We start from the raw sequence: 24,020 nt of genomic DNA on the forward strand, positions 1-24,020 counted from the left end.
CGTGCGTGCCCAAGATCCCATGAGGAGAATGGAGGAGAAGGGATTGCGGCATGGCCATCCCCTCTGGGGGGTGATTTCTCACTTTCTATCTCTCTGTCTCTCTCTGTCTGTCTGGCGAGCGCACGCGCCCTATAGCAAAAACCTCTCCAAAAAAAAAAAAAAAAAGAAAGAAAAAGAAAGGAGGAGCTAGATATCGGGGGTCCTGTCAGTATCTGCATCTGCCTTTAGAGAGTTCAGTTCACACTTTATACTCTATTGTTCTCTCTTTTAAAACATTTTTCTCTTCTATTCTCTCAATTGTACTCCATGACAAAGTACCAAGTCATTTCAGTCTGCCATGGTGCTATACACAACACTATCATTCTTCCAAGATGTATTTATTCATTTAATCTTCTTCTTTTTAAAGAATTACTCTATTGAACTTTATTTATTTAAATTTGGCCAAGACAGAGCGAGTGTGAGAGAGGGAAAGTGAGAAAACAAGCCACCAGGTCCAGGACTGGAACCGCGGTCAGCCATGTGGGAGTCCAGCACCCTTAGCCACCACGCCACCTGCCGGCCACTATTTAATCTTCTTAACTAGACTGCAAGCTCTTTGTGGGCAGAGTTCACCTGTTGAATGATTCTTTTGTATCCGTTAGTGACCATTTCTGCTCTCAGTCCTTTGCAGTGCTTGTTGAATAGATTCTCGCTTGCTGATTGATGGAAGGGGCATTAGATGTTGAATTAAACTTTGAAATGAAGTATCCTAATGATGGCATCCTTTTATTTATTTATTTTTTTGCATGTACGCAAATGTGTTATGTACTGTACAAAATTCTGTCTTGGATTATTTATCTCGCTTAATCTTTATGACAATTCTGAGAGGCAGGTATTCCTACTGTACCTATTTATAGAAAAAGAAACTAAGATTCAGAGATGCTAAACAACCTGCCCAAGGTCACACAGCTGGCGCGTCTGACCCTGGACCTTCTGATCTTAGGTGCTATGGTATTTAATCTTTCTCTTGATGTGAGCTCATCTTTTCCCACGCTAATAAGTACAGAAGTGGTGATACAGGAAAGTTATAGAACAAGTGTCTAAGCTCACTTAAATCAATGGGTTACGCTCCTTTTCCCTAACACCAGACGTGAGAGACATTAACAAGAAGCTGCATGTCTTGGGACCAGCAGTTAGCGTAATGGCTATGTTGCTGGACTCCCACGTAGTCAACCGCGGTTCGTGTCCCGGACCCGGTGGCTTAAACTCACGCTGGGCACGTGTGTGTGCATGCCCAAGATCCCGAGAGGAGAATGGAGTAGAAGGGATTGCGGCGTGGCCATCCCCCTGGGGGGTGATTTCTCTCTTTCTGTCTCCCTTTCTCTCTCTGTCTGTCTGGCAAGTGCACACGCCATATAGCAAAAACCTCTAAAAACAAGAAGCTGCACGTCTCAACTTCTGCCCAGGACTATTCTGATAGAGCTGCCAGGCAGCAGGAAAATCGAGAAGGCAATCAGGGCAGTGAGGTGAGAGACAGGAAAGGAGCTTGAATGTCAACAGGAATGCGCCCCTGGTTAACGAAGCCTGCACTGTGTAATTGTAATAACACAACGAGGATAATAACAGCAATCAGATGTTGGTATAATGGCCCCAGGAAACCCAGGGTTGATTTTTTTTTCTTTTTGCAGGAAAATAAGCACTTCCTACTTATGACGTTGAGGAACTGACATCGCTTCCTCTGGCTCAGAGTCTCAAACCGAGCGTGGGGCCCACGTTACTGCTTCTGAAAGGAATGCATTCCCTGTACATGGAGTGAGTCAAGCCAGTGTCGTTGCCCTGGTGATCTGAGCACAGCAATCTTTCTACAAAGCAAATACCCAGCACGCTCTGTGCAGAAAATCAATGAGCCTGGTCAGGCATTTCAGCTTTAATTATCTGGGTTGCTGTCAACAACAGAGATCCCAGTGAAAACAAACCACCATCGTGCTATCTGGGGAGCCCTGACATCTAACTTCCTAGTGTCAGAACACAGCTTTTCCAAAGTCAGACTCAAGGTGCTGAGGCGAGGGGGAAGAGGAAGAGCAACCACCCACAGGGTCATTCACCGGGTTTTTGAGACATGGCAGCTGTTCTGCACCTTCCACCTGGGCCTCTGCTAGGCAGGGGGGCTGGCACCCACAGGAGCAGCACCCTAGGTTCAGGGCAGGTATGCTCTTCCTGTGCCTTGGAGAAGAGGTGGGACAGCTCAGTGGGTAGAGAGAGGGCTCCAGATTCAGCCCTTGTTTGAGCCTAGCTTCTCTGATAACTTGCTGGCTGAGCTTGGATGTGCAGAAACTTTCTAAGCCTCCACAGTTTCATAGTAGTGCCCACGGCTAGAGGTGTGAGGGTGAAATGAAATCATTCAGCCTGCAGGGAGCGCTCCACCCCAGCAACTGCTGTCCATGTGAGCTCAGTGCCTGGCCCACCTCCTGCTCGGGTCTCCACCCTGAGCTCTCAGCCTTGCTGTCCACTGCCCCCTGCCCTGTACCCACATCTACTCACTGAGCTCTGGCCCCTTCCTCTGCCATATTTAGGCCGGTGTCATCAGCGGTAGAGAACCCAAGGATTTTAGAGTTGAACTTCTTCAGAATGTCTTTAAAAGGGAAGAGGCAGAAAGGGTGGGTGAGTGGCAGCAGGAACACTATGAGAACCGAAAGAGCATAGTGCATTGGGGCACAGGTGTGTGACAGAGAGGTTCTGGGCCTTTTCAAGGCTGGCTGGATTCCCCTTGACCTTTTCTTCCACTCTTCCAGGGGGAAAGTCCCTAGCCTCAGTAATGGTGTTTCTCGAGGCTGATACTTACTGGGCAGTGTGGTGCTCTTCTCCAAGACCTCTTCACCTCCAATGCTGGGAGGAGAAAATGTATTTGTTAAAACCTCCTACCTGCTATTCATGTGCCATCCTATGTATGAGTCAGAACTAAAGATTCTACCCCTCAGGCATCGTTCCCATCACCCCTAGGACTAACACGAGCCCCATGGAGTTCCCTTGTGTCTCAGAGCCAGGCCATAGGGACCTGACCTCACCCACCCATGGAGGGTTGAGGGGAAACACAGTAGTCACTTCTCTTTGGGGGAGAATTGTCAACAGAGAATGAATGAGTCAAGAGCGTCCTCACCTCCAGGAGAGTCCCTTCCAGTCTGTGGAGTTTTCGCCTTCAGCACTTGGTCGAGCTCCCCTTGCTGTCTGTGAGAAGCAATGGAAAGTTTCCAGGCCTGTGCTGGGTGACGGTGCAGGCTGAGGGCACTGGAAAAGGCCCGGCTTGGCCGAGCATGCCTCTGATTACACCTCCCCCAACTCTGACCCTGCGGTGAGTCCCTTTACCTTTAGGGTCAAAGCCAACCCCCTCTACCAGCATTTGGAGCTCACCATTATGTGGTTTCTAACTCCTCTTTGCTCCCTCCTTCCCTGAATGCACAAACCTTCGGTCTACACAGACAGATCTGTCACTGTTGCCAAAGCACAACCTGGGGCTTGTCTGCCTGTTCCTACTCACTCCATCCCTCCTGGAAAGCTGATTCCTGCCTTTCCAGCCCCTTGCATTTCTCCTTTAGTCTCTGAGATGCACATAGTTCCTACCACCTCTGTAAAACTTTCTGTAAATGCCTAGTCTTAAGGGACCAGCAGTTAGCGTAATGGCTATGTCGCTGGACTCCCATGTAGTCGACCGCGGTTTGCATCCCAGACCTGGTGGCTTAAAACACACTGGGTGCATGTGCGTGTGTGCCCAAGATCCCGAGAGGAGACTGGAGGAGAAGGAATTGTGGCATGGCCATCCCCCTTGAAGGGGTAATTTCTCGCTTTCTCTCTCTCTCTCTCTCTCTCTCTCTCTGTCTTTTTGGCGAGCACACACGACCTATACCAAAAACCTCTCAAACAAGACAAAACAAAAACAAAGAACAGGCACAGCAAGGGCTAGCAGGTGACATGGACATTAAGGCGGCTAGATCCCACATGGCCGATTTTGTGCGGTTTGAGTCCCAGATCTGGTGGCTTGAAAGCCATGCCGGGTGTATGTGTGTATGTGCGTGTGCTCAAAATTCTGAGAGAAAAACAAAGGAAAGGAGAAGGGATTGCTGTAAGGCCATCCACTCTGGGGTGTGTGTGTGTGTGTATGATTTTTCACTTTCCTTCTCTCTGTCTCTCTCTGGCAAGCACATGAACCCAATAGTAGAAACTAAAGAAAAATAGATAGAAAAAACACACAAACAAGCAAATAAAAAGATACATCAAAACTCACAACATTTCTCTTTGAAATTTACAAAAATACAATATATTTATCATAGCTGATAAAACAATATGAAGATTTAAAAAAAAACAAATCTCAAGAGAATGGAGGCGAAGGGATTGCAGTGTGGCCATTCCCCCCAGGGGATGATTTCTCACTTTCTGTCTCTCTGGCTAGTGTACACGCCCTATAGCAAGAATCTATATATTAAAGAATAATCTACTCCCACCTTAAGAATCCTGCCTCTTGCTACAGATCCTACATCTCTTCCCGCCCCTTACTCACACACACATATCACCAGGGCCACCGAATGGTTAATTCCCTGGGTGTGCCCTTCCACAGCTTTCCTGAGTTCGTGCTGAAAATGAAAACACAGTCACACACACGTGGGGGTGGTTTGTTTCTACAAAAATGCATGCCCTATTTGTTTTGTTTATTTATCTATTTCTTCCATGAGGTTGAGAGGAAAAGAGGAGTGGGAGGGAGCCAGAGAGGAAAGAGGGGAAGGAGAGGAAGAGAGAGAACCCCTAACAGGGTCCAAATACCACAACCTAACACCTCCAGCCAGCCCTCAATCATGGGGCGCACGGGGGTGGTTTGTTTCTACAAAAATGCATGCCCTATTTGTTTTGTTTATTTATCTATTTCTTCCATGAGGTTGAGAGGAAAAGAGGAGTGGGAGGGAGCCAGAGAGGAAAGAGGGGAAGGAGAGGAAGAGAGAGAACCCCTAACAGGGTCCAAATACCACAACCTAACACCTCCAGCCAGCCCTCAATCATGGGGCGCACACCCAGCACATCATACCACAACCTCACTCCTCCAGCCAGCCCTCAATCATGGGGCGCACACCCAGCACACACACAGGGAGGTCACTGAACGTGAACCTGGAACCCTCCTATGGGGCTGACCTCGCAGATGGTCGCTTTTTACCGCTGTACCCCATCTGGCCCTGAATACCCCACTTTTAAAGTCCTGTACATCTCCGGTATGATTATACATGTCCTTCTATATAAATTTCTTGTTTTTCTAGCCATAACAAGTTTCAGAAGGGCTTTGATTAGGTCTAATACTTCTTTCTCCTCAGAATTGTTACTAGAGTGTCATGTCATCAGCAATAGCTAAAGAATTGGCAAATTGCAATTAATTTAGCAAAACCGTGCCATGTGCTGGGAATGGGGCCCTCTCTGTGCCGAAGAACATGTCTTTAAATGGTGTAGGGGTGTTGAGCAATGTGTGGGTAAGCCCTATCCCCCCCCCTTCTCTCTCTTTGAAGTTTCTTTCTTCCATGAGGGAAATGGGGAGAGAGACAGACAGACAGATACTATCCCCAGTAGGGACCCAGTGCCACAATCCACTCCCAGACATTTTGGCCAGCCCCAGATCAATGTGTGCTAAATATACTCAAAGGAAGGTCTCTGGATGTGAACCTGGAACTTTCTGTGTTGGTCAGCCTCACAAAGTGTCGTGTTTTAGCACTGGGCCAACTTCTGGCCTCAGCCCACTCTTCCAAGTCTATGTGGATGTAGGTGAGTTCCTTGATAAAGGCAGACAGACTGGGACAAGTGCTGTCACACTCTATCCATGCCTGGGAACTGGAGGGAAGGGATTGCTTCTCTCTGGGAATGGAGGGGAGGCCTCATGGAGCAGGTGGTATTTGAGCTGATTGGGAAAGGTGGAGGGGCCAGTCATTCTGCACTGCCTGGCTGTGTTTCAGTGCCTGGCACCGGTAGGCCCTCAGTCATGTGGGCTGAATACTGAACTCAGAGCCATTGTCAGTTCTGCACAGGGCGGGCTGGGCTCTGGGGGGCCCACCCTGGTTCCAGGCCCAGTACTCACAGTCAGTGCATCACCCAGAGCAGCCACCACTTTGATGTCTGCTGGTCGGAGTTGGTGGACTATGGGAGACAGGCAAGAAGAGAGCTGGTTGTGGTGGGGTGTCTGACTTGTAAATATAAACTTTACTAGAAGTTTGTAACCCTGCCTGGTCCCACAGGTCCCCGTTGAATTTATTTCCAGCCTAAGGCTTTAGCAATTTTGCCTCTTCTATTCATTCAGAGCAATCAAGGCACCGAAAGGAATAGGCTAAAGGCTACTGTCCACTTGAGAGGAGCTCAGTTCACACTGGGGCAGTCGGGGAAGTTCTGGCTGCCGAGTCACGGAGCATGGGCACCCAGGACCCCAATCCCTGACTAACTACACTACGGGGCAGGGATGCCTGAGGGACTGCAATGGGACTAGCTGGAGACAAGAAGAGTGAGTCAGTGGAGACCCGTCTGGCTGTCTACCAGCCTCCTGTGGGCCCCCAGGATCTGGATCTGCACTGTATGGGAATCAGCGAGGCCCGCTTGGGCCTCCAAGCAAGGGTCTCCCTCCCCACTTGAGGCTTTGCAAGGTCCTTACTTGCAAAGGGAATGATGGTGTTTTCACTTACCTGATGTGGGAACGCTTTTGGAAGGACTCCGGTCCTGGCAGTCGAGGTCACTTCCCCAGTTCTAAATCAAGAGGAGAGAGACAATACCCCCAAACTCATTGTCCAGGGATATGAACTTCCGTCCAAGAAGAACTAGCTGAGGAATTTCTGGTGCAGGCTAGAAGCCCGTCATTGTTGGGGATCATGTGAGGGTAAGAGCTGTGAGCTGTAGGTGGACTGAGGGGGAGATCACAGGGGAAGTTGCCTGCCTTCTACACACAGCACACAGGGCTTGATGCACCCTCACACGCGGAGTGCGCCATCCCAAGTTATCCACACGCCTGAGCAGAGCTGGCAACGCCTCCAAAGACACATGAGACTGAAATCCAAAAGAGCAGGCCCAGAGCACTCCGCTCACTTCACAGCACTTAGCACGGCCCCTGCTGTGTTTGTACATTCAATGAATAAACGTGAAATAATACAGAAACGCCTAGCAGGCAAAACACGGCTGACATTTCCGTGGTGGACCCAGCACTAGCACAACACCTGCTGCATTTGAGCGTTCAGTAATAGTGAAGTAAATAAATGCCTGATCGACGAGACGCGGCTGACATTTCAGTGGCAATGGCACAGGGTCACCAGGTCGAACAGGACTAATGTGAGCCTCAGAGAGCTCCGGAGCTGGAAGTCCGCATAACGTCTAGCCCTGAAGTTGTTACAGTTTGTACTCCAGAGCATGGCTCCTCACAGTTCTTTGGTAATTTATACAGGTTAGTCTCAACTCTTCAGCTAGCTTAGAAAAGGTCGTTCCCAGTCACTCCTGTTGGTCTCTAACCTGTTCTCCAGGTAGCAGTCAGGGAGATCATTTAGAGACATGAACTGGATTATGCTCACCCTCTCCTAAGGCCGCCAATGACTTCCCACTTTCCTCTATCAGAAATCCAGCTCTCTTTTTTTCTTTTCCTTCCTTCCTTTTTTTTTTTTTTATAGTTAGTGAGAGATTGATTGATTGATTGATTTTTTTTTGGACAGGTTTTTGCTATAGGGCGAGTGCGCTCGCCAGACAGACAGAGAGACAGAGAAATCCCCCCCCTGGGGGGATGGCCACACCGCAATCCCTTCTCCTCCGTTCTCCTCTTGGGATCTTGGGCACGCACACACACGCGCCCGGCGTGAACCACGGTCGACTACATGGGAGTCCAGCGACATAGCCATTTATGCTAACTGCTGGTCCTGATTGATTGATTCTTAATGAGGGCTTAACAAGCTGTGATCCCCCTGCCCCAGCCTCCCAACCAGCCAGGATCACAGGTGTGTTCCAGTGTGCCCGGTGTACCCAGGTCAGCCCAGGGTCTTAACCCAGGCCTCCCACGTGGCTCCAGCAGCATCACACAGTGGTGCCCTGCCACTTGTGACACCATAGCTGGGTCTCAACACCCTCCCTCAGGTACTCTTGCCTGTGTGATCTGACCTCTGAGCACCCTCTAACACCCCCCACTCTGCACCTCAGTCACAGTCCCTGGTGACTCTGATCTTCTCTTCCTATTCTACATCAAACTCAGCCCTACTTCTGTGCCTTTGTGCTCCTGAGTCCTTCTGCCTGACACTGTGTCTGAAAGGACTTGAGGGACTTGAGGCATGGTGCAGGGGACCACTGCATGATGCTGCTGGAGCCATGTGGGAGGCCTGGGTTAAGACCCTGGGCTGACCTGAACACGCCGGGTGTGCTGGAACACACCTGTGATCCTGGCTGACTGGGAGGCTGGAGCAGGAGGATCACAGCATGGTAAGATCTTATGAAGAATCAGACCACTGGACCAGTGGATGACATAATGGTTACATCGCTGGACTCCCATGTAGTTGACTGCAGCTCAAGTCCCAGATCTGGCAGCTTGAAATTCAAGCTGGGTGAGTGTGTGAGTGCCTAAAGTCTCAAGAGGAGAATGGATGAGAAGGGACTGTGGCGTGGCCATCCCCCTGGGGTGGGGGGGACAGTAGTGATGTCTTGCTTTCTGTTTCCCTCTCTGTCTCTCTGGCAAGTACACTCACCCTATAGCAAAAATATCTTTCTCAAAAAAATAAGAATCAATCAATCAATCTCTCTCACCTTTAAAAAAAAATTAAAAAGGAAAGAAAAGAAAGAAAGACTGTCTGTGTGACTGGCCTCTTTTTTCCATGCATGTCTCGGTTCAAATCTCCCTTCCTCAGAGAGGCCTAGCCTGGCCTGGACAATGCATCTGAACTTGCCACCCTTCCCCCAGCCTCACCACTCTTCACATCATCCTCAGTACTGTCATAGTATCTGGATGACCATGCTTAGCTATTTATTGGATGCTTCCTTTCATATATTGTAAGCTTCATGAGAGTTGGGACCTAGCTGCCTGGTTTATTCCTCTCTCTCCCAAAATAGCACCTGACACACAGTAGATGCTCAATACATAGTTATGGAACCCAACTGGGTTCTAACTCCCCCAGGTTAGGACCATGTCTGATACTTTTCTAAATCCCCCCCCCCCCACCCTCCTAACAAAAAAATAGGCCCACTGAAACTTATCATGATCCCCCCCCCCCAGCTTCTAACAAAAGACTAGGCACACTGTGGGTGTGGAACTGAATTTGGTAGCTGAGTCCCTGTCCTGGTGGCCAACAGACCTGGTCTGGACCAGGTCTGTGCACAAGGCTTGGAGTGGTCCAGGATCCTCCAGGCCATCTTCGGAGTAGCAAGCCGTAAGGTTACAAGGCTCTTCATCCTCAGAGCTAGAACAGTGACTTGAACCACATAAGCCCCAGGGCCCACAAGGATAAGCCTCAGCTTCCCCTTGGGCTCAACCCCTGGAACTGAGGTTCCCTCCCACTCAGCTTCCACCTTCCAGAAGGCAACTCATTGCCTTCCTTTTATCCCTTCTGGAAAAGCAGAGCTGCCTAATCAGGAACAAAGCACAAGATTGTGAGCACAAGTTTGCAAAGGTTAAAGAAAACTGATCCACAGCCACTTCCTCTGGTTGGTTGCTGACATTAGTTAGGCAACTGGATAACATGTTAGGACAATCATGGGCATCGTGGTTGAAGTGCTTTTTTGTCCATTCCAATTCCCGGTATATACATTTCTGTTTAAGTTAACACTCTGAAACCTGCACCATACCTCAAGTCCCTGGCAGGGAGAAAGTCTGTGACAGAGAGGAAGACCTGATTCAGGGATTACCTCTGGGCTTGGTCCTCCTGGTCCCCCGCCTGGTACCCCGCCTGGTCCCCCGCCTGGTTCCTCTGGTCCACCTGGCGAGCCTGGCCTGTCACCACCACCTCCAGGGCTACCCGGAACATTACTGTTCTTGGAGGTTCTCAGGAAGGGATCATTCTAATAGAAAAGAAACCACAGGGAGGTTATCTGACACACTGGAGTCTGTGCAGGAAAGATATGCACTAACAACCCTGCCTTCTCGATTTATTTAACATAATTCTTCTGCATTTACGTAGAGAGAACTGTATCAACATAATTTCATTCATTCTCTAGAGGGTTTTCCGTAACAGCTTTGGCAAGGGGTGTTCAATAAAAGGTCTAAAGAGGGTTCTGTATATATTCTAGTCTGGACTCTGTGCCTTTTTTTTTTGGAGAGGTTTTTGCCATAGGGTGTGTGTGCTCGCCAGACGAACAGAGAGAGACAGAGAGACAGAAAGCGAGAAATCACCCCCCAGGGAGGGGGGATGGCCATACTGCAATCCCTTCTCCATTCTCCTCTCGGGATCTTGGGCATGTACACACACGCACCCAGTGTGAGTTTTAAGCCACTGGGTCCGGGACATGAACCGTGGTCGACTACATGGGAGTCCAGCAACATAACCATTATGCCAACTGCTGGTCCCTGTGCTTTTGTTTCTACCCTAGCAACTGAACAGCTCCCTAATCCTCAGACTTACCTATTTTCTTTCCTTTGTAATTTCTCTGTAATGTAACTGATTCACATTTTAGTATTTTTCTCTCATCCAAGACATGTTATCAATATATTTTATCAATATATTTTAACATCTGTTAATTTTTATCTATTTCTTTTTGCCTCCTTTGAGCTCCTCTCTCTTCTAGGTTGCCTTCCTACATTTCGGTCTTTTTTTCCGTTGTGAAACATCTTCTTCATTTGCCACTCCCCTGTCTACTTCACAATCAGTTTTCACACAAGCCTAGTTAAGAATTTAAGTCCACCTCGTTGCTGGTAATGGGTTATCAAAGAAGGAAGTAGACAAAGGGGAACGGGAAGGCGGGCAAGAGCGAAAATGAGCGCAAAGCGTGATGAAGTCGGGGAGGCCGAGATCAGGAAATAACCAAGTGGTCCTCCACACACTCTGAGTGTGCTCAGTGGAGCAGAAAAGCCCTGAGCCGAGAAACTGGGACTAGAATGACAAGAAGGGAAACCAGTGTTGGAGGAAGGGTCCTTAGAGATGATTCTAGGGGTTGAAAACGTGTTACTCATGGACTGAACTCAGCCAGGAGGTGCTTCGCTTTACTTTATTTTGGCCGACATGGTGTTGGAGGATGGGGCGGAGGGGAGGGTTGAGGGGAGGAGGGGAGGATCTGAATGCTTTTTCAGAAGGGGCGTGCACCCCTCGGCTCTGCCCATACTACTCCCTGTTTATATCTGACCCCATGCAAACAACTGTTTCCCTACTTGGCATTGCAGAGATCTGATTTATGGCCTCCATCCACTTTACTGATGAGGAGCAGCTGAGGCCCAGAGTGAGGAAGGGATCTGTTTCTAGGTCAGTGCAGAGCTGGGCCCAGACCTGGCCTGATGGGACTCTTGCCCGGTTTCATTCCTTATACTGGAGCCACGTCATCAAAACACTCTCTTAGTCAGACAAAGATGGAGAGGCAGAGAGGGTTTCAACTGTCCTTTTAGAGCAAAGTTCCCAGTCCCCAGCACAGACCCTGGCTCCCAGAAGTACCACACAACTGTCCCCTTTCCTCAGCGTCACGGCGTTCCTATCTGAAACAAGGGCTGGAGGACACTCAGGGCCGAGGGCAAGAAGCGTGTCTTGGACTGTCTCCAACAGCACAGGGCAGAAGAGGGTCTACGGCGGCATGGCTGCGTAGCTGCTCAGGCTCGTTTGAGGGTAACATGGTTCCACATCTTGGGGCATGCACCTTCAGAGGAACCATCTGGGAGTGTTCTACAGATCATGGATCCCGCTAGAGGAGCAGCTCGTGTGTTCAGTGTACCATTCTAGGGGCCAGGATAAGGAGAGGATACAAAGAGACCCATGGCCTAGTCAGGTAGGGAGATGGATGTGAGAAGCAATGTGGCACCGAGTCATATACCCAGCAAGAGCAGGGATTGTTGAAGAACTGTGACAGAATGTGGAAATGTATGGGTCCCAAAGATAAGACTCCTTGGGAGGGCCTTGCTAATCATTATTCCTTCCACTCCTTTTTTTAAAAATAATTATTTTATTTGACTTTATTAATTATCATTATTATTTTTTTTATTTGACCAGCAAGCACCAGAGAGAGAGAGAAGGAAAGAGAGAAAGTGAGCCACCAGGTCTGGGACTTGAACCGTGGTCACCCATGTGGGAGTCCAATGCATTAACCACCATGCCACTGCTGGTCCACTCCTCCCAATTTCCAAGGAGCCCTGAACTGAGCTTAAGGTGTAGAGACTGGAGCTAGTGCCAGAGTGATCAGCAGAGAAAGAACCAGAGGGCAAAGGCACATGTTGCTCTTTTTTGGAGTGCTAAGAGTCAAACAGGAGAGGCTGTTTGATATTTATTTGATCATATGATTCATGAGCTGGGGGAGGGCAGGCAAAGAGTCAGGGGTGAAGAAGACACTAGAATACAGGTGGGGAGTGAGAATAGCTCCTAGACAGTGGCAGGCAGGCTGTTTTCTTTGACTGTTGACAACTTGGTGCCCCGGGCTTATTCTTATGGACCGTTGACTGCTTGGTGTGAGTTTGAATGGCTTAGAGACCAAGGAGATTACATGGAGGAGAGGTTCAATTGAGTCTGGTTCTGCAAGGCTAGGTTTGGAGCGCCGGAAGTAGAAAGTGAAGCTGATGGAACTCCAGCACAAGAAAACCTTCTGCTAGCTCCAGTCTTGCAGAAGCAGTGTGGCCTGCCTGGGGAGATGGAGCCCAGACAGCCACATGATGTGAGTCAGCAAAGTGAGTCGGTGGCTATGAGGTAAGTTCACGAACATCCCAGCTGCATCACTGAGTGTACAGTTTCTCAGTGAGGGAGTGGTCATCTCCTGTTCCGGGCTGATCAGATCAAACTGGAGGGTACAGCTACAAACCTACAGGGGCCCACATTCTAAGGAGAAATAGCAATACGCCAAGGCTTTGGCAGCCAAATCTGCAATAAATCTGGAGGGTCTTTAAAACATTCAGGGGAAACATTTATGATGAATAAAAAACAGTGTGGGTTCCAAATATTTTTTGCAACAAAATAAACTTTTTAATTCCATTTCTCCATGAATTTTTTAAAAGTCCCTTTGTACCTGATGGAACAGAGATGACTCCCAGGAGGGTGGTACAGGACCAGAGAAGAGGATATAAGAAACTCCATGGAATGCCCTTTGATAGTTTCTGTTCTATTCTTTCCCATTCAAAAAGTTCTAGTTCTTCAACATTATTTCACAATCTCTTAACCTGTAGTCACTTGTCTGGAAAGTGAGCCTAAAGAGAATATAGAAGTTTAAGCAGAGGCCATCATGGTGCCTCAGTAGAAGAATCATTTCTTTCTTTCTTTCTTTAAAAGAATAACTTTATTTATTGTTATTATTATTATTTTTTTGGAGAGGTTTTGCTATAGGGCGTGTATACTCGCCAGACAGGCAGAGAGAGACATAGAGACAGAAAGCGAGCAATCACCCCCCAGGGGGCATGACCATGCCACAATCCCTTCTCTTCCATTCTCCTCTCGGGATCTTGGGCACACATGCACATGCGCCCAGCGTGAGTTTTAAGCCACCGGGTCCGGGACGTGAACCGCGGTCAACTACATGGGAGTCCAGCGACATAGCCATTACACTAACTACTGGTCCCAATTTTATTTATTGATATTATTATTTAATTTGACCAGAGGAAGAGAGAGAGAGGTCCAGGATTTGAACCATGATCAACCATATGGGAGTTCAATGCCTTACCCACCAAGCCACTTGCTGGCCCCGAAGAATAATTTCTTACATGAGAGGTTATGCCAGTAGAACTCTGCGGTTGTATAACCCTCTGTTTTATGATGGGAGGGTAGGACCAGATAACCTTTAACATACAAAGCGATGAGAATCTGAGCTGGGCTGGTGCCAGTGAAAATGGAAAGAGAGGCAGGTGGGAAGAGTCCTCTCAGATACAGTGCCGGACAGTTCATGCCTAAGGAGCAGAGAGTTTGGGAAGACAAATATTTAGTTCCTATTCAGACTTTCCTGGCTCAAAATATTATTTTCTTAAAGAATTATTTTATCATTATTATTATTTTAAATTTGCTACAGGGCACATGCACTCACCAGAGAGAGACAGAAAAAGAAAGAGTGAGAAAGCAAGTTGCCAGGTCCAGGACTCGAACCATGTCAGCCACAGGAGAGTCTAGTGCTTCAACTGCCACATCCCCTGCTGGCTCCCAAAATAATACTTTTGAATAAATGTTTGTTGAGATGGAGGTTGTGATGGAGTCAGGGCAGGGTTAGGAGATTTAGAAGCTCTGAGCATTACAAAGATGTGTCCCCCACATGTAATCCTGAATACACACCCTGCTGAGCAATGAAGGAAGCTTAAGGGAATCTGACAAACTTCTGAGTTTTCTTGTGGTAGAAGATAAATGAAAACTGTGAAATGGCTTTAGTCCTGCTCCCTTCCTCTGGTCCTCCTGCTTGGTTGATCCCCTAATCATACATTTAACCTGTCTTTTGGATGACTATACCCACATAGAGCATTTGAGAGGAAATGTATTTCAAGGGTTGGAAATATAGGATTGGAGTTAGAGCAAAAAGAAATGTAGACACAGGTTAAGAGACTGAGGTCTCCTGTGCATATAAATTAAACAGAAAATCCTGAAAAATGGATAAATGTCAAAGTACGGGGATGTGGAGAGAGGGGAAAAGCATAAGCTTCAGTCATGGAACTTGGAGGCTGAGATAAGGAAGGAGGCCATTCAGAGAGACACGAAGGGGCAAGAACCAGGAAAACAAAACAAAACAGAAAAATCAAGGTGGTTCAGTGTCCACAAGGTCAGAGGAGAATGGATTTCAAGGAGGATGTGCATTGGAGTGGTCAAGGAGAGTAAAAGCTGAAAAAGGATCAAGAGGATCTTCCAGAAGGTTCAACCAGCAGCCTTGGGGTGCAGGAAGCAGTGATCAGGGAGAGGTGAACAGTCATAAGCCATAGAATAGCTAGTCAACAGTTGGCTAAAAAATAATTTGCTCAATCTAGAGGTACAGCAGAAATTCACGGAGAGCTGGTAAATTGCCCTACCTGGCACGCAGGAATGTACTAGCAGTTTGACCAGGGCTGGAGGAGGAGAAGGGAGGCAGCTTAAAGAGCTCCTGAGTACTCAATCCATTCCTGCCTCCTCCTCCCCACGGTGTCCTGCCTGTTGCCTCTATGTTTAGACACAGCTAAGACAAAAATATGTGCTGCCTGGCCCCTATCAGCCCACATGGAGATGCTGGTGGGTTTTTATATCACTCCAAGGCACATGGGAGGGAGCAGATGGGACTGAGGAACAGAGAATGCTACGCCTCTGGCTGCAGTGCAGTGAAGTTGGCTGGCCAACAGATGGACCCTTTTGGGAATGGGCTCCAGGGTTGCTTAGCAACAGCCTCTCCCAGGCTGGGCTGGATCTACTCTCTGCTCACTGTGGCTCGATTGGGCTCTGTCTGGGAGGAAAGAGCAGAGTCCAGTCTGGCTCAGATGCTTGGTGGAGGCTCACCTTTTTGAGGGGGTCCTGCCAGGTCTAAGGCAGAAAGTGGCAAGAGGTTACCTTTAGGCTCCTAGTGACAGGACACTCTCCCTGACCTGGTGCCTAGGCCCCAACTCAGTTCTTTTATTAATTTACTTATTTATTTTGAGAGAGATTTTTGCTATAGGGTGTGTGCACATGTTGGAGAGACAGAGACAGAAAGCGAGAAATCACCCACCGGGGGGTTGGCCATGCTACAGTCCTTTTCCCCCCCATTCTCCTCTCAGGATCTTGGGAATGCACATGTGTGTGGCCTGAGTTTTAAGCCACTGGGTCTGGGACTCGAACTGCGGTCGACTATGTGGGAGTCCAGTGATATAACTATTACTCCATCTGCTGGTCCCTCCAACTCATGTTTGTTGGGAGAAAGAATGAATGACGGCTTCCTGGTATGGGTTATCACATTTACAATTTAATGCAAGGGAGTTGGTAGTTTGGAGTGGGCCTTCCATGGCTGATATCTAGCATTATCCTGAGGGCTATTAAAATATTGAAATATTAGCCACAATGTGGTTTATACTGCTCTCAGTTTCCAAATGCCCTCACTCACCACATTGCCCAGGCTCCTCCCTGGTAGCCCCTACACATTCTCAGGTTCTAACAATGAAAGAGTTTACACCTATTTAACTCACTCTTTGCTCCAAGCACTTCCCTATCCTTTCATCCTGTCATCCTTACTCTTCCCATGAGGCTGAAGGCATGCAGACTGAGCTGGACCAAGCCTGAGCAGAGCAAGGCAGCAGGTAGGGAGCCTGGGTCTGGGCAGGAGTGCCCCTCTCTGCAGAGTCCTAATAGACACATGGAGGAGCTGCAGGCCCATTCCCACCTCTGCCCAGCAGGGAGGCAGGGAGAATGCAGTGTTGCTGACCTCAGAGAGAACCCGGCCTCCCAGATGCCATCGGCCTTCTGCTTTCATTGCCACAGAATGCTCTCTGGCCTTGGCCTTATTTGGTTAAAAAGTCATAACACAGGACCTAGCACTGGGAGCTGCAGGCAACAGGAACATGAACCTGCTCCACCCCCAGGCCTGAACAGAGGCTTAACAACCACTTACATATTCCTCCTTAAAAGGAGCCCGAGCTGCTGTATCCTCACCCCAGCTCCCACAGCATAGCACTCCTTGGTCACCCTCCACATAGCTCCCAGGCCTCTCCTTTGCCACTCTGGGCCCTCTCCTTGCTGGAAACTCTTTAGTCCAGATTCTACACTCTTGAACCCCCAACTTTTGAGTCTGCTTGCCTTCTTGGGAGGCCCTCCAACCTCAGTCAGACTTTGCCTCTGGTCCAGAGGCCCCTGCTGAAGTCAGCCTTCTTGTCACTCTTCCAGCTAGAATGCCCTTGGCCAGAACCTTTCCACCTACTCTTTCTACCCCAACCTTTTGTCTCTATGCAGCCTGGCCACTTCTCCCATTCCCAAAGTAACAGCCTCTGCGTTCTCTCCCCTCCCCGTTCTCATGGACTTCTCCAAAGCCCATCTCTCATGTCTTCATCTCAGATTTGCACCCTGGTGAGGGGCGAGATGAGGGACAAGGATGCTATGCTGGAAGACCAAGGAGAATGGCAAGGTCTGAGCTCTGGTTCCTGGAGAGGACACGAGGGTCCCCGCTCTTATTACCTCAGTGGGACAGGTGAGGGGAATATCCCCAGCCAGGTTCAGGGTTTCCATCTTCCTTCCAACTGGCTCTAGCTGATTGGGGAGGAAAAGAGACATGAGTGGACCCATTTGTTTCCACTGAAGCGAACGTTCCCTGACAGCGTCCTGCAGCCAGCAAAGCTCAGAGCTTAGTTCCAGAGGGTTTGGCATCTGCTCCTGGCTCTGCCATTTGTCAGCCATGGGACGCTGGGTGAACTGCTTAGCTTCCCTGGATTCCCACTTCCTCAGTTGACGTGTAATACCACTCTAGTGGGGCTGTTGGCGGTCTCAAGTGAGATGGTCTGGCTGTAACTTCCTAGCATGGTTGCTGGCACATAGAAACTGATGGTTAAATGCAGGGTTTCTACTGGGCCTTTATGTAGAAAGGGTCCCTGATCGTGGTGAAGGGCATAGAGGAGAGGGGACGGCCGAGACTGGGCTAGGTGACCTCGTTAGGACTCCATAGTTCCAGTATTACAGATCTCTAAGAGGTGCTGGCCATGGCCTTCTGTGCCTGGCTTACAGGAGAGGCTGAGAGCAAGGCTCCATTCTCTAGGGGCTGCTGCTTTGCTCGAAACTAGAACCTCAGGAGACCAGGGCACCCAGTTACTTACCATATTGACCCAAAGGGCTCTGGAGAGCTGTGCGTGGAATCTCTCACTTGGGTGGATGCAGTCAGGGGCAAAGAAGGTTGCATCTGGAATCCCATTCTGAAAGAGACAGATATACTTCTTCAAGATCCTATTGGCTCAAGGCATGACGGCTGATTGGCCTGGCCTGCAAAGGTCCTCTTCCCCCTGGGAGTGCTCCAGGCCATTGCCTCCCCACTGGGCCTGCTCACCTTCACAGGGAGATCAGAGCAAGCCCACAGATGGATGGCGTCAGGTGACCACCTCATTTTTGGCCCCACCATTCCCCCTCATTTAGTAGAAAAAGAAAGAAAGAAAGAAAGAAAGAAAGAAAAAGGGCATTGCATTCATTTTTAGACATATTCGTACAGTGTCCTAGTCTGAGCTGTGTGGATAATGGAATGTGGTCCTAGTCCCCAGGGAGTCCTGACTAGCCAGCTGGGAAAAGTTACTGCCCCGCCCTCAGCCTGGGGTCCCAGTGGAATTGGTGGGGAGAACAGAGCCACCCAGGAGGACGGCTTAGGAAAAGCTGGTACTCAGGCAGGGGTGGGGAGAGGCCATTTCCAGATCCTCTCCTGAGGCCTGTGGGATGCACAAAGTGACCCCCTTCCAGTTTCCCTCTAGTTAGGCAAGACCCTTGGGCTGGAGGCCCAGGCTGACAAAACTTGGTCACCCGGGGACTCCGAGCTCATCTGAGTGGAAGTGCCGGGCAAAGAGCATGGCCGGGTGGAAACAGACAACACCCACAAGCCTCCTTTAACACTGCAGCTGTACGTGTGAGAAACCACGCGTGCAGCAGGAGTCAATAATCAGATTTTGCCTCTCTGTCGCTTATTTCCTGTGTGACGTCAAGGAAGACACGTCCTGTCCCTGCACCTCTGTTGAATGGGGATGACGATCCTCACTTCCAAGGGAAGGTGCACCTGTGTCGTGTGTGGGAAGCACTGGGCCTGGCACTGTGGGTGCTCACACAGTGGTGGCTGTCATCAGGAATGGGAAAACCAGCCAGGTGTCCAAGAGGCTGCACCCCTCGACACGGCATCCCGAGAGCTGTCGGAGCCTTTCCCATTTATTCCCATGCCACAAAAGCACTTTGCAGTTTGGCCTTGAGCTGCCTCCTCTAAGAGCAGCCAAGCAGGCTCTCCCTCCACGAGTGCTGGTGAGGGCCGGGACCTACCTCCTGGACCGGGAGCTGGATAGTGTGGGTGAAGGGCTGTAGCACCACCGCAAAGTCATCTTTTGTTTGGTAGCGGCTTGACGACACCAGCTGGCGAATATTTCTCTGGGGACACATGAACAGGGCCTTCAGCATAGGCCCCATGTGGGCTGTGTGCCCTGAGCTCCCTGGACAGGGGGGCCTGACTCAGCCTTTGCCTTGAGAACACAAACACACTCAATAGCAAATCTCTTTCCAGAAGACTGGGAAGCAGGCTGGGCCACCTTTTTGTTTTAGTTTTATGTGGGCTTATATGAAGGTGAGAATCCTCACCGAGGGCCTAGGCGGAAAGTCCCACAAGAAATAAAAACCTGGGAAGAGTCCTGAGAGGGTCTCCAGACTCCAACTCTGCTTCCTCCCTTCTCGGGGCCCACTAAGGAGGGAGGTAGAAGTGTGGGCCTCCAGGGTGCAGTGGACACAACGGTGGTCTTACAGGGTATCCAGAGCTACTGCCAAGCATTGGGATTAAGACTTCAAGGATGGCTCAGCTATGAGGGTTTTGCCACGTGTACTCCATTGGGATGACTCCAGCCAGGACACCCACGATACCTCCACTAGGTAGGCCAGAGGGAGGGGCTCAAGGTGAGTGATGTCTTCTCTCAAGCCCTGACCAGCTCCTTCCCTGCACGCCTCCCTGGGAGAGCTCAGGCTGTGTGTATTGAAGCAAGCATGGGAAGATGACACAAGTCTTCAGTCTTACCCGGTAGGCTTGGGCTAAGGCTTGCAGCCTGGCCAGCTCTGGGGAGTTATCCCACGGGGTCAGAACGCAGTTGCACAAAAGGCTGCACAAAGAAAGGGGAGCAGGAGAACCCAGAGCTGAAACCCTGCTGGTCCTGGTGCTGGCTGTTGAGGGCGGGATGGGGTGGGGTGGCTCACTCAACCCTGGTTTAGGAGCGCGGTGTTTGGAGGGCAGGTGTTAGGTCTGACTCAGTAGTGGAAAACATCACTGGTGAATGAATGAGCACCCTCTCCTGGTCAGAGAGTATAAGTACAGGGCTGCAGGAGCCAGGGCTGCGATAGCTCATATGGAGCAAATGAATGCACACGTAAGAATTCAATGTTTCATACAAATAATAATCACTTCAAAATGTATCCTCTGGTACCGGAGCTGGTGTGTTGGTGTTTGTTCACACGGGTGCCCCACCGTGTGCCCTTTTGATCGTGGATTATTTCATGGCCGTACAGTGTACTTCATGTTAGAGGACCTCTAAAGCACTTGGAACAGTGCTGTGCAGTGAGAACTGTAAGGCTTGTTAAATGAGCAGTGCACGGCTAAGTATGACGAGGGCTAAACACACGCCCACGCGCCTATCACCCCGTTTCAGAAATGGAACTTGCCCAATCTGAAGTTTCCGTGTGTTCCTCCCAGCTCTCCTCCTCACAAAGCAACTGAGTCGTGCACCCTTTCCTTGCTCCCTGTGACAGTCTGACCTCAGACGTCTCCATCCCTATATGTTGACCCCTTTCCCCTTCCCCAGTCTGGACCACCCTGTCTCACACACACGACACACACGAGCTCTGTGGCTCCTCGCTACCACAGAGGTTCCTGCCTGGCCCCGGCACCTTGAGGGTAGGGAAGGGGGAAGTCACATGTCGGGTCTGGTTTGGATCCTCCTTTACAGACCTAGACACACAGAGAGGCCAAATCACAAGGCCCTTGGGAGATCCCTGCAGCATGTGGGCCAGACCAGGGGTGAGTGCTCTCCTGCTTGGGGACAGCCAGACTACCTACCCGGCCTGCCACGATGGGCACCTGTCTTCATTTCCCTGGAACATCTGCCGCATGACAATGGGGTCTATGAACTCCACAACGTTGACCAGGGTTCTGGGCACCTATGGGCAAGGCTGCAGATGAAGAAGGGGTCCAGAGGCTTCTTCCTTAGGCTCCTTGAGAATGCCAGTTCGGTCCGCCCCCAGCGGAGTTCTGGGGAGGACTCTATACTGGGCTATTGCATAGGCCCCAGAGACTGCGTACATACAACTCCATGGGGGCCACCCACGCGGGCCACAACACGAATAGTGGCTCCTGGAGCAGGGCAATAAATACCAAGAGCCTTGCTCTGTCCAGTCAAATACACCACCTTTTCATTTGGTGGGATCGGTGACCTCTTTGCCAGGTTGTGAGCCTCGTACAGTACCCTCTGGCCCAAGCTGGCCTACCTCTGCACAGACATAGGTGCAAACAGAATCCTAGGGTCGGTTCTAGGGACCTCCTCTGAGGAGGCATGGGGACTCAGCCCTCCAGGGCATCTGGTGGTCAGGGTGCTCCCACCTAGGCAGCAGGGCAGCTTGTCCTCACCAGGGGGTGGCAGGGAGGGGAAATGGATGTGACATGCTGCTAGGTGCAGGGCCAGACAGGGCTTGCTCTGGACACACCCTGTGGCTAAGAACGCATGCCCAGCCTGGGAGTCACCAGCTGCTGCCACCAAGGAATGTTGCTGGTAGTTAGACAGCACCTCACCTTTCCCTCTTTAACCCTGAGACCCTTCTGGCCTGATTCCAAGTGGAATAAGGCTTCCTTAGGGGTAGATGTTACCTCTGTAAAGGGAAGAAACCCATGCCTCTGGCTCTCTCGAGGGAGGGGGCACTTCCGCCATCCTTTCTCCCCACCACCTTCACTCTCGCCATGTTACCTGCATGTGGGAGCCCCTCCCCACCTGTGCAAACAACATGTCCAAGGCCTGGCGAAGATTTGCAATAAAGTTTGCTGCCGAATGCACGTTCTGGAAAAAGGAGGGAGGGAGAAGCAGCACTGGTCAGTGGGAAAGGGTAGAGGGCAGTTGTAGGCTTCCCTTCCTGCTCTAGCCCAGGGGCTGTCCTCCCTCTGGCCTCCAGCTGTGCCCAGCTTATCATGCACCATCTGAGATGGACATCCGAGCTGATGCTTGCTGTTGTCTGAGACAGGCTAGCCAGAAGACCACAACTTTCAACTAGAGCTTCGGTCCAGGAGCAGAAAGTGGACAGAACTTCTGCCAACTGCTCGGGGTCTATGGTTCCTCCTCTTTCTAAATTATCAGGAGCTGGGAGCGAAGAGTAGAGGCACCATATGCCTGCCACCTGCTCACCATATGGGATAGGAGGACAGTGCCAGGCACCTGAGGGTCATGGGGTAAGAAGTGTGTTTGTACATGTGGGCATTGTGCATGTATGTGCACAGACATAGGAGAACTTAGAGAATCCTAGGCCTGGGTTTTTTTTTTTTTTTTGAGAGATTTTTGCTCTAGGGTGTGTGTGCTCACCAGAGACAGAGACAGACAGAAAGATAGTGAGAAATTGCCCCCCAGGGAGATGGCCATGGTGTAATCCTTTTTCCTCCATTCTCCTCTCGGGATTTTGAACAGGCACGCACATGTGCCTGGCATGTTTTAAGCCACCAGGTCCCTGACTTGAACGGCAGTCGACTATGTGGGAGTCCAGTGACGGAACCATTATGCCATCTGCTGGTCCACCTAGGGCCGGTTCTTTTTTATTTTTATTATTTATTTCTTTTTTAAGAGATTTTCGCTATAGGGTGCGTGTTCTCGCCAGACAGAGGCAGACATATAGACAGAAAGCGAGAAATCACCCCACAGGGGGCATGGTCATGCCGCAAACCCTTCTCCTCCATTCTCCTCTTGGGATCTTGGGCACGCATGCACACGCGCCCAGCATGAGTTTTAAGCCACCGGGTCCGGGATGTGAACCACAGTCGACTACATGGGAGTCCAGCGACACAGCCATTACGCCAACTGCTGGTTCCCTACTAGGGCTGGTTCTAAGGATGGTTCTCAGGATTTCGAACTGGTCAAAGTCAGAGCAATGAATACTCTCAGGCCCCGCCCCCATTACCGAGTCTGAGCAGTAGTCACATAAATCGTTGTTTCCAATCATCACTGTGATGAGCTTCCAGTTTTCTTGGAAATTTAATTGCTACATGGAGGAAAGGAAACACTTGATGACTTTCAACAAAAAATGAAAATGTCACAGCTCTAGAAAATCCACTCAACCCTCTATGACTTTCATGCCCGCTTGAAATAATAGCATCTCAGAGCTGAAGGAATTTTAAAGGTTTACTTAGAAACCACAGAATCTTAACACCAGGAAGGACATTCAAGGTCCTATCATTAGCAACAAACTTCTCCCCATTGACATCCCCTCCTCCAGAGGCCCTGTGACAGAAGTCTGTTTAAACGCTTCTAGTGACAGGGGGACTCACAGCTTTTCAGGGCAGACCATTCCATTCGGGGACTTTAATGGGTTAGAAAAATGAATGTTTAGAAGTAACCATACATATAACTCACAGAATCGCCTCTCATTCTCTCCACCAGAGCCTGGACTTGCATCTCAAGGTCACTGAGAGGGAAAAAATCAGTCCTTTTGAGGAAGGGTGCCCATGTTTTTTCCTCTTAACAAATACAACATCACCCCCACCCACCCCCCCATGGCATGAGCAGACAGAGACCCTGAGATGCAGACACCAGAAGGTGCGTCTTACCATTTCTAGAAGTTATTTCAACAAATAACCCCTTGAAAAGCCAAGGGCGTGTGTGTCCTAACGCTGTATAGCCCAAGGGCCTGCCAATTCTATTGGATGCTCTTGGTCTGGTCTCCTTATTCTAGGGCTCCTTAAGCAAAATGTCTTTTAGAATTCCATGCTATGAAGTTATTTTTCTCTTTGTGAAGACGGGTATAGATTCTGATGTTAGATCTACGAAAGTTTTGGCATGCTTTCTCTTTTCAACCTGGCTGCCAGGAAACGCGAGTTTGATGCTCAAACTGACACGCTTGCTTCCTCTTTGTTTCAGTGGCTGAGACTTTTCTCTTATGTATACGTTCGTTATGTTATTTTTCATAAACTTACCTAAATGCTCTGTGCAGGTGCTTGGGTTTATAATTCATAGATGGGCTAGACCTTGGGTATCCCATATCCCCACTTCTTAGGCTTAGTTTCAATGGAGCCACAGC

The 24,020-nt window shown here is 49.7% G+C and overlaps 1 protein-coding gene across 1 annotated transcript in view; it reads right to left on the bottom strand.

Annotated features, from left to right (window-relative positions):
* Nucleotides 1-24,020, bottom strand: part of PLB1 (phospholipase B1) — a 110,979-nt gene that overhangs the window by 25,956 nt on the left and 61,003 nt on the right. The window contains exons 27-40 of the mRNA XM_014593142.1: nucleotides 23,357-23,408; nucleotides 22,905-22,985; nucleotides 21,734-21,799; nucleotides 20,809-20,909; nucleotides 19,777-19,858; nucleotides 19,038-19,142; nucleotides 17,846-17,941; nucleotides 17,214-17,285; nucleotides 9,859-10,011; nucleotides 6,678-6,738; nucleotides 6,083-6,141; nucleotides 3,137-3,204; nucleotides 2,822-2,865; nucleotides 2,521-2,611 (exon numbers count right to left, since the gene is read on the bottom strand). Coding sequence (XP_014448628.1) covers nucleotides 2,521-2,611; nucleotides 2,822-2,865; nucleotides 3,137-3,204; nucleotides 6,083-6,141; nucleotides 6,678-6,738; nucleotides 9,859-10,011; nucleotides 17,214-17,285; nucleotides 17,846-17,941; nucleotides 19,038-19,142; nucleotides 19,777-19,858; nucleotides 20,809-20,909; nucleotides 21,734-21,799; nucleotides 22,905-22,985; nucleotides 23,357-23,408 — 1,131 coding nt within the window. The remainder of the gene's footprint in view (nucleotides 1-2,520; nucleotides 2,612-2,821; nucleotides 2,866-3,136; nucleotides 3,205-6,082; nucleotides 6,142-6,677; nucleotides 6,739-9,858; nucleotides 10,012-17,213; nucleotides 17,286-17,845; nucleotides 17,942-19,037; nucleotides 19,143-19,776; nucleotides 19,859-20,808; nucleotides 20,910-21,733; nucleotides 21,800-22,904; nucleotides 22,986-23,356; nucleotides 23,409-24,020) is intronic.

The sequence above is a fragment of the Tupaia chinensis genome, unplaced genomic scaffold, assembly GCF_000334495.1.
Source record: "Tupaia chinensis unplaced genomic scaffold, TupChi_1.0 Scaffold139757_1, whole genome shotgun sequence".
Classification (NCBI taxonomy): Eukaryota; Metazoa; Chordata; class Mammalia; order Scandentia; family Tupaiidae; genus Tupaia; species Tupaia belangeri.